This window comes from Trachurus trachurus, assembly GCF_905171665.1.
Source record: "Trachurus trachurus genome assembly, chromosome: 2".
In the NCBI taxonomy this organism is placed as follows: Eukaryota; Metazoa; Chordata; class Actinopteri; order Carangiformes; family Carangidae; genus Trachurus; species Trachurus trachurus.
In genome coordinates, this window is record NC_139914.1 from 8,039,871 (window position 1) to 8,055,193 (window position 15,323).

The 15,323-nt window shown below is 38.1% G+C and overlaps 2 protein-coding genes and 2 long non-coding RNA genes across 4 annotated transcripts; all 4 read left to right on the forward strand.

Annotated features, from left to right (window-relative positions):
* Nucleotides 1-581: 581 nt before the first annotated feature.
* On the forward strand, nt 582-2,191 carry LOC310995910. The gene is made up of 4 exons (XR_014595862.1): nt 582-870; nt 1,322-1,442; nt 1,531-1,564; nt 1,653-2,191. It is a non-coding gene; the product is annotated as an uncharacterized lncRNA (long non-coding RNA).
* Nucleotides 2,192-3,193: 1,002 nt separating this feature from the next.
* On the forward strand, nt 3,194-5,088 carry LOC310996591. The gene is made up of 4 exons (XR_014595905.1): nt 3,194-3,637; nt 3,849-3,969; nt 4,190-4,247; nt 4,972-5,088. It is a non-coding gene; the product is annotated as an uncharacterized lncRNA (long non-coding RNA).
* A 1,246-nt stretch (nt 5,089-6,334) lies between these two features.
* LOC310998000 (uncharacterized protein) lies at nt 6,335-7,982 on the forward strand (the record flags this gene model as incomplete). The annotated part of the gene is made up of 5 exons (XM_083987884.1): nt 6,335-6,455; nt 6,615-6,914; nt 6,993-7,128; nt 7,709-7,742; nt 7,827-7,982. Exons 1-5 carry the CDS (start codon nt 6,398-6,400, stop codon nt 7,980-7,982), a joined length of 684 nt encoding a protein of 227 aa, XP_083844010.1. The 5' UTR covers nt 6,335-6,397.
* Nucleotides 7,983-10,297: 2,315 nt separating this feature from the next.
* LOC310998012 (OX-2 membrane glycoprotein-like) lies at nt 10,298-15,019 on the forward strand (the record flags this gene model as incomplete). Its single annotated transcript, XM_083987897.1, has 6 exons — nt 10,298-10,309; nt 12,003-12,108; nt 12,270-12,518; nt 12,750-13,061; nt 13,795-13,906; nt 14,051-15,019. The coding sequence occupies 6 exons, from the start codon at nt 10,298-10,300 to the stop codon at nt 14,085-14,087; spliced, it is 828 nt and encodes a 275-aa protein (XP_083844023.1). The 3' UTR covers nt 14,088-15,019.
* Between the last annotated feature and the right edge of the window lie 304 nt (nt 15,020-15,323).

Below are 15,323 nucleotides of genomic sequence, written 5' to 3' on the forward strand. Positions count from 1 at the left end.
TTGACTGTCTTAAATCGGTCGGTGCACACACAGTGTTCTTAACACTTTCCTGTCCACCTGTCATGTCCTGTGACGCAAACACTCGTCGTTAACAATGCGAGGTGAGTCTGAACGTACTTGGGTCATTTCAGTCAGCATGTATGCACTTTTCTCTCAGACTCTGCTATAGTGTCTTTAACTTCCTTTGCAGCAGCATCTCACTCTCACTCAGGCCACCTATGTGTGAGCACAGACTTTGAGGTTTAGGTCGCTGAAGTTCTGTAACGGGGTGTTGTTTTACGCCTACAGCACAGCAGTGCAGCCGCAGCACTGTAACTTAGATGTGGAGCTCAGCTTAGAGCAGTATGGAGAGATGGAAACTGTGGTTTTATCTGCTTCTGCTTCTAATGTTTCACATTGACAGCCAAGGTACTGTACACAAATTCCTCTCTATGTTTAAATTGCACAACACATTGTTTGCTATTGTTTATTCTTTGGTTTCAGTGTGTGATTTACAAAATTTTCATCCATTTACATATGCAAAGAAAGTGACTATTTAATGTAATATTGTAATTGCAGGGACTCAGCTGCTTGTGGAAACTGTTGGGACAGTACCATATGTCATTCCAGTATGTGCCAATCATACACAGGATAAGATCATACTGATAGTATGTCAGAACAAATCAGAGGGGATCAGAGAATGGTGTCTTCCAACATATAAACTTGGGCAGGGCATTGAGAATTGTGATTCCAGATTCACATTCATGACAGAGAATCAGATTATATTTCTCCACCTGACCAGTTTAACATCAGAGGACAGCGGGAACTACAGTTGTCAGTGCTCACATATTCTTGGAACCTATTTTCTCAGTCTCAGCATTATTGTGGAAGGTAAGTGACTGATTTATTTTCATGGATTTTGTGGTTCACACTTTGTACTTTTCTGCTTTTCATCCAGAACCAGCTGAATTATTTTTTCTGCAATTTGTCTGAGAAACTGAATTATAGCTTTCTGCATCTACATAAATAAACTACAGGGTTTGAAATGTTTATGTCATCCAATTGAACTCAACGTGTTTCTCAAAAAATTCATATCTTAAGATTTGTTTTACTGTTTTTTTTACTGACCTCCATATAACAGCTAAACTAGGGTACTTAACAATTATTCCCTGAACCACAAACTAAAATCTCTTGTTAGTGTTACTGAACCAATAAAATGTGGTAACCCACAAAGGCTGCATATACATTTCCTGCCACTAATTGCTTTAAAGTTTAAGCAAACACACTTTTGTACAGTGCTGCTTTTCTGACATTGTTTTTTCCCCGCTCTCTATTGTTAAAGGGGATGAAAGCATGAGCACACCTACAGAAACGCCTTTCAAATATATTGCAATTGTTGCAATCATACTCGTCATAGTAACTGGAGGTATCCTGGGACTTATTTGTAGGAAACTTAACCAAAGGTAGAGACTCATACTCTTTGCTATATCCTCCTGCATTAGAAACTCCTTTTTAATGCAGTGTTTTTGTTTGTTGTTTCCCCAACACAAGGCAACAGGAACCTATGACGAGTCAAGCAAACATGGTACAGTACATCAAGACGTTGTTCCTCCTCTACCATTTGTCTGCCACTCAGTTGTAGTTTGCCAGTAAAAGTCTGTGTTCCTCTGCAGGAGCCGGGAGACATTGAGCCGTACAGCACCTACATACAGACAGAGAATGAACTTTATTCATTTGCTGGGATATCCACAAACAGCATAATACAGTGAGGCTGATGCTGATTGTTCAGATATGTTCACCGGAGATCACACTGCTACGAAAACTTCTTTGTAGAGCTTTCATTGTACAAAACCTACAAATGCACGTTCTTCTGTTGAATAACAAGTGAAACAGGCCCTGCTGCCCATAAGGTAACAGTTTTTTTATTTTATTATTTTACTTTAAGTTTCCTGTAAATAAATGTATTATTGTTAGAGGTGTGAGAGTATGATACAGTCTACCACATGATGAAGAGAATGTATTAAAGTAAAAACATTGTTCCTTTGATGACCAATGTTTTGTACCCACAAACCCAAACTGCTTATATATATTATATCAAATGCTGTCACACAGCGGTTGAACTTTATCAGGTGTCATGTCGACCCACCAAAGAGTCGGCTGTCAGCTTCCTGCAGGAACTTCCTGTCGTGGCTCACATCTGCCTTGAGACTTTCTCTGCTGCTTATTTTTACAGGCATGAGAGCATTATAAAGTCTAAAATATTGTGAAGGGAAATATATTATCAAATAAAATAACAGCGAAAGCAAATTTTTTACTGTTGGACTTTTATAAGTGTCAGTCTGACTTGTATGTGCATGCCAGCTGCCTGCAGGAGCTTCTTGCCTTGAAGCTTTCTCTGCAGCCTCTATGACATTGCAAATGCCTTTTTACCTCACTCCCACGCAGATGAACAGAGACCCAGCAGTGAAGCATATGTTGTTTGCATGCTCTACTAAACAACCTCTGTATTTAGTAGGCTATTTGTTTGTTATTGCTGGCTCTGTTCCAATTATTGTTATCTCAGAAAAAGCTTGCAGCAAACCGTTTACAGTGTCCCACCCACTCATTTCACACAGGGAGAAATGTGGGCATTTCACACAGGGAGAAATGTGGGCATTTCACAAGTACTGTAGGCCTACGTAATTTCTTATCATTCTCCGAAGTTTTAAAAACAAAACACCTCTTGCTGCGTGTCAGCTTTGTCAAGTATTTCCTGTCATCTCTCTTCTGTCCACTCACTCTCAACTCCACGTATAGGAATCAAAATACTTGTGCCAGTGTTCCTTCACCCCCTCTTCACAGCCCACCTGAACTCTGTCACTCTTATATGGTCTTAGAGTTTGTTTTTTGTTTTTTTAAGTGTAGCCATTTTGTTCTGTCACTGTTTTACTTTCAGGTGCTAATAACTTGAAGGCAGAGGTTCTTTAGAGGCGCCTCCTTCTTAGAATAATTCACATCATTAACATGCTAGAGGTTGAGGTTGAGGTCTACAAAAATAGTAAAATAGCACAAATGTGTGTCTGTGACCTCCTAACATCAGGACAGTACATATTGCACCACCAGCAGCAGCAGATGCTTCTTGAGCAATATGGGTGGATGGACTCTGTTCTTTGTTCTGCTTCTTCCACTAACTGTGCGATCTAACAGTGAAGGTACTGTAATCAAAAATCATTTTTGGTTTTTATAAGGTCAAAGTATTGGAAGTTGTTATTCCGTAATAATCTTTGTCTTTGATGAACATTAAGTTAGTTTAAATCAGATGCATACTGCTAACTTACTGTTGGTTGATTGATTGACTGATTTATTGCAGTGACTGTTGAGAAAACCCTGGGGAACAAACCAGATGTCACTCCATTATGCAGCAATACTGCAGAGATGGATATCACGCTGATATTTTGTCGCATCAACACAGAGAGGAGCGGAGAACAGTGTCTTCTCTCGCGTCATCACGGACAAGACACTGAGAGTACCTGTGACTCCAGGTTCACATTAATGACAGAGAATCAGACTGCGTTTCTCCACCTGACCAATTTAACACGACAGGACAGCGGGAATTTCACCTGTCAGTGCTCACACACTGAGGGAACTAATAAGGTCCATCTCAAAATCACCGTGGAGGGTAAGCGGCTGATTTATTTTCATGCTTTTGTGATTCAAACAAAATTCAGTAATAACGCAATGTCTGTGATCACTGTAAGAACTTGACTGTTTCAGTTGTAAATTAATACTGTTTTCTAAATAATCTGGGTGAACCGTTTTCTTAAATTACATTATATCTTCATTATTCCTTATTGTGAGATGCTGTGTAATGTTGTGCATTTCATTTACAGAGGATGAGGAGGTTGAGGAGTATGAGGAGCACAGCAGTTTCATACAAATCCACATTCCAAGCGCTTTGATTGGTGCAAGTGTCCCCATTACACTTGGAGCTATTGTGGCATTTATCCATAAGTAACTATCATACTACATTTTTCAAGTTCAACTATATTTTTAGCTCAGCACTGGCAGATACATTGACAAAAATAGACATACCAATGTAAATATGAGCAAATATTTATTATTTTTTAACGACAGAATTAAAATTCTTCAATATAAAATCTTTAAAACAATATAGCTGCTTCAAATGCTATCTTCTCCGCATGCATTTCACTCTATTCTGTCTCATTTAAAGAGTCTGCTCAACGTCAACCACATCTGGATTGTCTGTAAATGAAGCTCCTGGCTCTGTGGTAAGTGATTTTCCTTGTTCAAAATGTTTGAAGCAGCTAATTTATTATTTTATACTGCACATAAAATAGCAAATATTTACATATTATCTAACATATTTAAAGCAGAAGTAAGCGATCCGGTGGTTTTGGCGAAATTCTTGTCAGCCGATGGAGTTAGCAGTCCCCGCCCTCGTCCCTACGTCACCACATGCACGCGCATTCCTTGGCTGCACACACAGAGAGGACCGCCCCTTTATGCCGTTCTCTCTCCTCATTGGATAAAGGTTGTAGGATACAAGGAAAGTTTTCTCCTCGGCTTACAGAGCAGAGTGACTGACAGACCCGTGTTTCAGACCAAACACTCTATATAAGTCGGAAGATATAACTATTTAAGACACAAACATTCCACTTACTTCTGCTTTAATATATTTTTATGTGCTGTTGTTTTCAAAAAAAATAAGTAGTATACAGTTCTTACCCATTTTAATGTTTATTCCTTTTGATTTGCACCATGTGTAGGAGTTTACCATTGAACAAACAAATACCTAGAAATATCTAATTTGTGCGAAGGATGTTTGAAGATCGGTGGAATGTGTTGATGTTTCAAGAAACTATATGAATATTTATATTGTAATAACAGAAATTATATAATAAATACATTAATTCAGGATTCACAGTGTTTCAAATACTGTTCCATCAAGACTTGTAAACATGATGGGTTACGTTTTTAACTGTTTTTCTATAGGACCAAGCAGATGCAGAGAACCCTTACATGAGCCTTCAGCAGCCAGCAAATGATATCTACCAAAGCGTGAAACGCCAATGTGACCCCAACACGACAAGTAGATCAGCAAACATTCACTCGGATGATCAGGAAGTAGATCGAAAAGACACTGACTCAGTGTCACTGAATTCACTGAACTATGAAAACATTGTAATTTGAAGTCAGATCAATAAATACAGATACATGTGGTGTGTTTGTTCATGTATGCTGTGAATGAAACCATTGTAATGTTTGATAAGTCAAAAAAATACAATAAAGTTTGGATGTATAACTCTTCTTGAGGAATTGCTTCAGTTTTTTGATACATGCCTTACTTTTTCCAAGTCATGCGAGTTCATCTTAAGATAAAGGCCTCAAAGGTTCCATTTTGTAGTAATTAACATGTCTTTTTTCATCATCAAGCAACTGTTCCATATTCATACTGTGAGGGTATCAAAGGGCTCAGTCCACAGAGAAATACACACTACCTGTATTCAGAATCTGAACCTTAAAACGAGCTGTCACTGTCGGGACTTCCTGAACCTTGTGATGCCACTGTTCTCAGCAGTGCCCCAAGCCCCGCCCACCCAGACCTGCCATCCAGCCTTGCAGGATTTACTTTCTATGAGTGTTTCCCTGAAATCTGATATAATTTTATTGGATCACTTGGAAACAGTAAACCAATCAGAAGAGAGGCTCGGATGGAGGCTGTCCTCTGATTGGTTCACTGACTTCTTGTTGCTGGAGAGAGGTCTGAAATAGCAGATGTGAAACTACACTGATGGCTCTGTTTGTTTGTTTTTATACAAATACAGTATATCTTCTAATTGATTAACTCAAATGACCACTTCAAATAAAACACTACACAGTAAAATATGAGACCTTTAAAACTACATGAAGTGATGTTAAGTGAACAAGTTAATTCACTTGCATCAGAGATATAATAATTCACTTGCATCAGGGATATAATTTGCACTGAGCTGCATAGACGGTGCTGCACTCGATTTACACTTTAAGCTCAGGCCTCTTAATGTGTGATGATGACCACAAAATTGATCTCAGTTTCAGCATGTTACGTGATGAACTCTCACTCAACTCACACACACATGAACTGACCTGAGTTATTTATAAAGTATGCATGAGAGGTCTTTTAAGACTGATGACAAAGTAACCAATCATAATTCTGCAGGTTAAGTTATTAAAAGACAGCTGACTGTCTTAGAGGGTATAAATTTGAAAGCAGAAGCTTGTAGAAGCACTTCCTTTTTAGAAGAGTTCACATCACCTATCAGCTCGAGAGCCAAGGGGCCGAGGGTTTGAGGTTTAGGTAGCGAGAGAATAGCACAAAAAATGACATCAGTACACCGCACTGTGCACCATCAGCAGCAGCAGCAGCTTCTTGAGCAGTATGGGTGGACGGACTCTGTTCTTTCTTCTTCTTCTGCCACTATCTGCACCATCTGACGGTAAAAGTTTTTGTTTTCATGAAGCTAAATTGATGCAACTCATTATTCTGCAATAATATTTGCTTTTGATGAACATTAAATTACATGAGTTTAAATCAGATGCTGAAATACAGCAAGTGCTACTGCTAACTAACTGTTTAATTGACTGATTTATTGCAGTGGCCATTGAAAAAACCCTGGGGAACAAACCAGATGTCACTCCATTATGCAGCAATAAAAACATCTCGCTGGTAGTATGTCACATCAACACAGAGAGGATCGGAGAACAGTGTCTTCTCTTTCGTCATCATGGACAAGACACTGAGAGTACCTGTGACTCCAGGTTCACATTTATGAAAGAGAATGAGACTGTGTTTCTCCACCTGACCAGTTTAACACGACAGGACAGCGGGAACATCACCTGTCAGTGCTCACACCCTGAGGGAACTTATAAGGTCCATCTCAAAATCACTGTGGAGGGTAAGCAAATTTAATATATAATAAATAATTGATTCATTTGTTAGCTGTATTAGCAGATTCTCACTATTTTCTCTCCAGATCCAGCAGAGGAGGAGAAGGAGGCCAACAGCTCCACAGAAAGGCCGTGGCTCCTAATGGCTTTGTCTGCTGCCATCGCACTCATCATTATAACTGCTTTTATCCTGGGATGTGTCTATAGAAGAGCACGTAATGGGTGAGAGACTGTTATCTACAAAGTTTTATTAATTTTTATTTTTAGGAATGATGAATAATTTAATTGAAGTAATTAGTAGTCGCAAAATTTAAAATTGCATTTACAACAATCCACCAATAATTATCATCCTATATGTTATATTTCTGAATGAAAACTACATCTTCTTTTGGTGCTTTAAGTTTTGGTGGTGATGCCTCTGTAAGTTGAATGTTTTACTGCAGTATTAATACTGTTACCGTTCTTCTTCCACTACTTCTGGTTTTCATGTGTCTGAAACAATATGGCTGCATTTGTTGTGGCTAAACGACGGTTAATTTACATGACTTCGGCAACAATAATTGGCCTTGTCTGACTGGCTGCTTTTATTTTGAAAATCAAGAAACATCTTCAAATAGCCTACTTATTTTAAGAATATCGCTTGGTTTTTCTTTTATGACTTGTTTAAATGCATTTCTGTGTATATCTCAGTAGCTCTGCTTGTGTTTTCATATGAGGCACTAAAGGAAGAAATAGTCTCTCATTTCCTGTTTTGCTAACAAAAAACTGTTTGTAATGCATTTTGTTTGTTGTTTTTCAACAGTAGAGAGCAACCACAGAGCTGTTGTCTAAACCAGGTAACGTGCAGAAAAATGTTCCATCCTTTTCTTTTATGCTCTCGATCTAAATGAAATAATATCTAACAACGTGTTCGTCTGCAGGAACCGCAAGACATTGAACCTTACAGCACCTTCATCCGGAAAGAGAGTGGACTTTATTCAACTGTCATGGTTCAGAGCTTCAACCCAAATAATAATAATAACAATAATTCAAACATGTTAATCAGAGAGGACATAAAGATTGGGCATATTTTGTAGAGACCTTTTTACATTGAACCCACTCCTGCATGATGTAGAATTTCATTACAAGTGAAGTTAGAGCTGTTGTCCACAAGATGGCACTCTTGGACTGTATTTCGATAAGGACAGAGGCTATTTCCACTGTATTCTTTTTTAAATATATAATAAAAAAATAACCCATCAAAACAAACCTGATTCTTCTCTGCTTTTAAAAAAAATTCAAATAATATAGATATCTAATGTTATTATTGTTGTATCAGAGCAGCAAACCTCTGGTCTCTAATAATACCACTGCTTTTTGTGTTGTCCATCCATGTCTTTTTTTCCATGACAATGTGTCTTTGAATGACTTGAGCTCACATCTGAACAATATCTACTTGCAATGCTTTGTGTAACCCGTCAGCACCCACACCCACATGTCACTCTATGATGCCACTGAATAACAATTCTCTGGTGACACACACACACAAAAAGAAATTTCTGTGGTAAAACTTTAGTTTGTGAAAAATAAATAAGGGTATCACACTCTAGGCTCCATATGCAAAAAATGACGTTTCGGCCCTGAGCCCGTCTTCAGCTTTTGTAAACTTTAGTTTGTAAAATAATAATGGGAGAAAATAGGGCCATCTACTGTACAAATGTCAGTATCATCTGAAAAAGTTTTTCACTAATGGTGATTTTTTTTTTTCAATACATTAAAACTGAATTAAGCATTTTGCCTTTTTGTCATGTGACAACTGAGATTTATTATGTATGACAAGAGATGACTCTTTTTTTTGCGTCTCTGCAGATCTGTAGATGAAGCAGATGAACCATGACTGATGAAAGATGAACCTTTACTGGTGAGTGAATGAATTTGTCCAATATGAAAAATCTTCATGGGTGAGAAATCCTTCCAGCACAACCTAAAACCTTCACGTTAAATATTTTTGCAAATGCAAAAGTAATGAAATTATGTCAGTATTGAATGTATGAGAAGGATTTTACTTCATTTTTGTGACGACTTTCAAACACCGTCACCTACACAAACTCTGTTCTTTGTTGTTGTTTTCCTCTGCGTGGCGTTCCCCTGCCTCTGTCATTCCTCTTATTCACAGAGGAAATAGCCCATGTCAAGAGTATCTGATTTAAAATAACTCCCAACCCATTCATGAGAAGTTCCCTCTTCTTCTTCCTTGTTTGAGTTAAAAGTACATTCCTTCCATATCTGTATATGAACTGAACTGAAATTATGCGGGGTCAGGAAAATGGGTTCAACCGGCGTGACTGGGAAATAAGTCAGCTGTCCTGACTGATGAGGCAGCGTTTTATCTGCATGTGATGCTGATAATCCTAAACTTTATTCAGACTTTTATAATCAAAATGATGTCTCTAAATAAAATATGCTATAGTGACAAACCTGTCATAGTTCCTGCTACATTAGTTTTGCCTGTTATGTCTTAGACTAACCAGGCATCCCTTGTCTCTGGACCCTTCCTGCTCATGCACACACTGTTTAAACACCTAGGTTATGCCTACTGTACAGTCACTGATATGATTGTTTGCTGCCCTGCACTGATTAATATGAGAGCAAACAGCGTAGGAGTCTTTGCTTAAGCAACTATTATTAACCACAAGACAGCGTCAATGTTTTTGGTGATTGCCAGCAACTTGTGTGCTAGTAAGGTATTTTCCCCACACTCAACCAGCTTGGTTTTGTGGCTACGGTTGTAAATAAAACTTAAGCATAAAAGTCAGAAAATAGATCTGAAAGTTAAGGATTTATTAGACCTGTTGAGATGCTGCAGAGCTGCAGAGACGTGTGATTGGGCACAAATCATTTAACATGCAACTTTTTTTCTTTCTTTTTCTCCAAATGTCAAACAAAACAACAGATCAAACAGAAACTTATGTGTAACTTTATTATTCTTTTTTTGGGAAAATGAAACTTAACATGCAAGAAAGCTGAAGTTGTTTTGCTGCCAACTGCCACACTGTGACTATCAGACAAATGGTACATTGAGATAATTTTGAAAAGAGAGAAGTGGCAACTTTGATCAAAGTAGTACACAGTACACCCCCTGTCTTAATTTGATTATACTAGATGCTGGCTTGCCTGCAGAACCACAAACCACAGGCTGTGCTAGGTGTAAATTACAAGCGTCAGATACCAGGTAGGCAGCACAGGTACTTCCCAAATTTTTTGTCTTGAACTATATCTGAAGTGATAGTGATAATTGATTGAGCAGTCACAGTGTTTTTGTTATCATTTTATATTTTATCTAAATATTATATCATGAGTCCATTAGTTGCTAACAGATGCCGTGTCAGATAATCTTAAGTAACCCTTCCACATGGCGCTTACTGTAGGTTCTTTCCTAACTTCCCCTTCACACTGTTTAGTAAACAAGATTTCACAGGAGTCTTATTTATAAGATCAGTAATTGCTTATTGAACAGCAAAGCTGCCAAGACAAGTCGGCCCTATGTGACCTCAACCTCTTGGGTTCATATGTGGCCTCTCCGCATGTGATCCCGCTCTCATCTTCCTGTTGCTTTATGAGATGTCCGATGAAAGATAAACTCCAGAGTGTGCGCAATGACTGAATAACCGCTAACAGTGTTTATCCTGATGATAAAAATCACAGGATGCATATTTCATAGAAGGGGACATTGTCAAGTACATTTCTGGTAAATTATGAGGACGCACATTCCTGGACAATTAAAGGGAATAAAAACTGTGTCATTTAGGTCCTGGAGTGACTCATTGCTACTAAGAGCTGAATCCATCTTACTCATGACGCAAATGTAATACTGTAAAAGCTGGAAAGAAGCCAACTGTCAAAGCAATGATGGAGCATCCTTGGAAAAGAAATAGGTTTATATTAAGCAGCATTCTGGAAAGGCTCAAACTAGGAGTGACTGGGATGATATATTATTGGATAGACTTTTTAACACAGGTGACTCATGATGAGTTGTGGGAATCCTAAATATTCCTGATCATGTTGCATAGAAATACAAGGACTTCCCCATGACCATCTGTGACATCAGCTCAGGTAGACCACAGCATACAGTACATGGTGTTGCCCAATGTGTGATTATGGTCATACATGTGTCACTTAAATATGTCATCAGTTCCCATAGTGTCTTAAATATCAATGAAACCTCCGTCCACCACTCACTAGAGACAACTTCTGCTTCAGGGGGATTTTTTTTTTTTCACTTAACCACTGTTGATTACTGGAGGTGTCACCAAGTACAGTAAGTAGTGTACAATTTACTGGACATTACTGTCGAGTGTGAGGTCCTTTGAAACCAAGCTCTAGAGTTACTAGTAAATTTCAGTTAAATATTTTTTCTTTTCTTTTTTTTCTTTGCAGTGACTGACAGTTTTGAGTTCAATGGTAAAATGTGATTCTTGTTACTATATGAATATTCTCCTATATCATCAGCATCGTCAAATGCTCTGTAGTCAGTTTTCATATCATGTACAAAAATGTAATTCAACCTCCATTTAGACTAATGTGAACATTTGCTGTTGATTACTGAAAGACTTGCTTTAAAGCACTCATTAGTTTGAAGATTTAATTAGTTGTGTTGCATTAGTTGTGCTTAATAAGCTGTCTAGAAATCCCCTGCTCTACCTCAACCCCAGCCTCTTTTAGTTTCCTTTTTGCTGCTGCCTTTAAAGAGGCCAAACTGAAACTGTGTCTTTAGTATACAGACAGCAGAAGAGCAGAATGTTGCACATCCTGATATTTACTTTGCTGATTAAAGGTAAGTGACCCAACCCCCTTTACATTCAATGTAGCCTACTAGTTTATCAATATTATTATTAGTATTATTATTATTTGTTGTGTTAAATCACAACATATTGTTATTATTATTATTATTATTATTATTATTATTAGTAGTAGTAGTAGTAGTAGTATTAATGGTAGTATTATTAGTATTATTATTATCATAGAGAAAAATGGACATTTATTTGTAGCTTTTCTTTGACAAAATCACCGTCTGAAAGCCAAAGCCTCTGCTCTTATCTGCTTGTACTGACACTCAGCCTCTCTTATTTTTAGCCTCAGCCTCGCAGATACGTGAATATGGAGATTCAATCGTTGACTATGGCAGTGAGGCACGTTACAGGTGCACTCTGGGAAACCCAAAAGGTGTGTTTCTGTCTTGTTTTGATGCAATTTTTTTTTACCTTTGTACACAGCTGATTTTACACAGTTTTCAGACTGCTGTCTTAAACAGCTCTGTAATTATTTCTCCTGGTTTATTCTGTTGTAAATATATATTGGTGTATAACCTCTTGGCTTCTCTCCAGGTGTGCTCCAGGTCACTTGGCAAAGGCTTTTTAAAGATGAGTCGATAGAGAATTTGGCGACCTACAGCAAGCGTTTTGGACAGCAAGTGAATGTCCCCACTGGAAAAGTGGTCTTGACGGAGGCATCGCTGAACTCAACATCCATCACTGTGAAGAATGTATCATGGCAAGATGAGAGCTGCTATATTTGCTTATTTAACGTGTATCCTGATGGTTCCCAAAGGAAGGAAATGTGCCTGACGGTGCAAGGTAAACTTGCAATTTTCTATATTTATATAAATATATGAATATGCATGAAATGAAAACTTTGAATCCTGTTATGTAAGATTATCAAATAGTATTATAATGATAGAAGCTGAAGATGAAAGCCCAAAACTTTAAAACTCCCTTCAGGTTTGACATTTGTTTTGACACCCAATTGCGTAACTTGTGTTGAAGTGGTCATATTCTCACAATAACTAGTTTCAATTCCCTATAAAGGAATATCCGTGGTGAACACATCATATGTTAACAGAAGTGACCCAGATGGAGGAAACACAGCGGCTGTGTTCAGCTGCTCCGCCACAGGCAAACCAGCCCCGACTATTGACTGGATCATTTCACCTGACGTCGACAGCAGAGAGCAAACACAAACTGCTACAGTGAGGAACAGTGACCAGACATTTACCAGCAGCAGCAACATCACTCTGAAAGTACCTCCAGACTGGGGTGGACATGTGGATTGTCTGCTGAACAATGGAATGAGAGGGCAGAGGCAGGAGAGGATCCCTTTCTCTCTTGTTGGTATGTCAAGTGAGTAATTTTTGTTTTACTCTTTGCTTTTGGCAGCATGGGTATTAAAGTAGCTGCAGAGGCTACACAGGTTGTATCTCTTCAGTCTACGGGAATCCTAAAAAGAGTTTCATTTTAATGCACTGGATGATCCGGTTCCTAGAATATTCAAAGTGACGAGTGTCTAAATGATTCACACTGATAGGAAGTGACTCTCTACAGTGGAATGCAGAGAGCTATGCTGTATAACTAACTACTGTAAATCAGTTTCTGCATCAAAGTGAACACCCTTGGAAATCCCAACCAATCTTGATCCATTGTTATGTGACCGTAGAAGATTCTCAGCAATGAGCATCTTTGACAATTATACGTGAACCAGATATGAATGTTTTCCCTAATAACCCAAGCGTCCCTATTGGTAATCAGATCAGATCAATGCGTCAGTGTCCCTTTAAAAAGGAACCTTGTAACTCTCTGACTGACTCACTTGATTTCCTGCAACTGAAAGCCTCAAGGTCCAAAGTGTAAACACCATATTGTTGTTCCCCGCAGTCATCTGAGCTGTGACTCATTAAATCAGATTCAATTTCACTTGGGACAAAGTAAAGGAAGAAAAAAAAAACCCATGTCACAAGATAACAACTTGTTGATATGGTTCAGAACTCTGATGAGTAATCTAAAATAAAATTGGGGAAGTCAGGTCAAGATGCGAAGAATTCAATTCACCAGCTTTAGCTTTTGGTTTTCTAACCAGGTGCTGTTTTTCCTCCAGGGAGTGCAGCGCCGTCAGGGACTGCAGCTGCTGTTACTGTAACACTCATTATCTGCATCGCTGTTGCTGCATTGCTGTTGTTTTACAGAAAAAGGTAAGATATGATTTATCATGTAAGATGTTTTAACTGTCAATGCACAGCAGTAAAGTTGAGTAAATATTCACCCAGTGCCACAGTATTTCATCTGTCTCCTATTCTCACTATCATAACCTGTTTCTCTTTTTCTCTCTCTGACAGGTTAAAGGCTAAGAGGAGCACAATTGAAAATGTGTAATGGTTTTGCATTTCAACAAGCGTCCAAAAAAAGCCTGTGTGCCTGTGAATGTTCAAGTGTGCAAGCATTATGAAAATCTGCATCTGCATCCCTTCTCTGCATCTGACTGCCAGAGATGTAAGGGGTGGATTAAGCTAAAGGTGGCTGTCCAACTACCTGTCAGGTTTCAGTTAAATGTCAGAACTTAGCACTTTAACTTTTATTATCAAGCTTCAAACTGTGGAATGTAAAACGGCTGGACCTCAGACCAATGTTTAGGAGGAGGAGTGATGTAAAACCTTGGTAAATTTAGTTTACAAAGACTCTGCATGTGAGTATAATGCATCACAAGTAGAGCGTCTAGGAAATTAGTGCAATAATAACCAACTACTTCAGACTGATCTAACTGGATTTTTAGCATAAGGGACTGGTGTATGTTGGTAATAGAGTCACTGAAAACAAGGAAATACCCCGTGGTTGGCATGAATTCAGACTGATGCTACAGTGACATCTAGTGGGTGTTGTGAGGAAAGGCCTGAGTTTTAAATTTGCAATGACAATATTTTCAATTAATCAGATTAAACACTGGCAAACAAAGCACAGCCTTATGAGACCCATCTAGATGATTTTAGTCTGTTCATTCTCTACCTAAGAAATGTGAACTTCAATGAGTTAAGTAATTGATATTCAAAAATTTGAATATTTATATGTATGTATGTAGCTATGGAGGTTGAATTAGACATTGTCACATGTGATTAGTCAGTCAGACAATATATTACATAATTATATTTTCTGCATGCTTTGTCTAAGTGTGTTGTTGATAGCACTTCTCTTGCACTTTTGCACGTGTTCAATGTTTGATGTAATTCCGATTATTTATTGTTTCCACAGACACACATACACATACAAATACACCCATAGCTAAACCGGGACTGTGTTATATTCCCTCCGGGGTTTTTTTTTTCATCAGTGTTGTGACTAATTATCAGTTGCTTTATGTTCAGTATGTAATGAATATTAAGTTGAAGTGTGTTCTAAGTTGTTAATATATTTATGGATGTTTGTTTGAATAAAATACAATTTAGTGAGTTTCACTGGTGTGTAATGTGTTTATTAGCCAACTTTGGATTTTTAATAAGATAGAAGACAAAGATTTACAACAGCTTCTCTGAACCACAGCAAACCAAAACAAAGGCTGTAACTCTACCCCTGTTCTTCTCCCTGTCTGCATCTTGAAGCGAATGTACCACTGTAGTG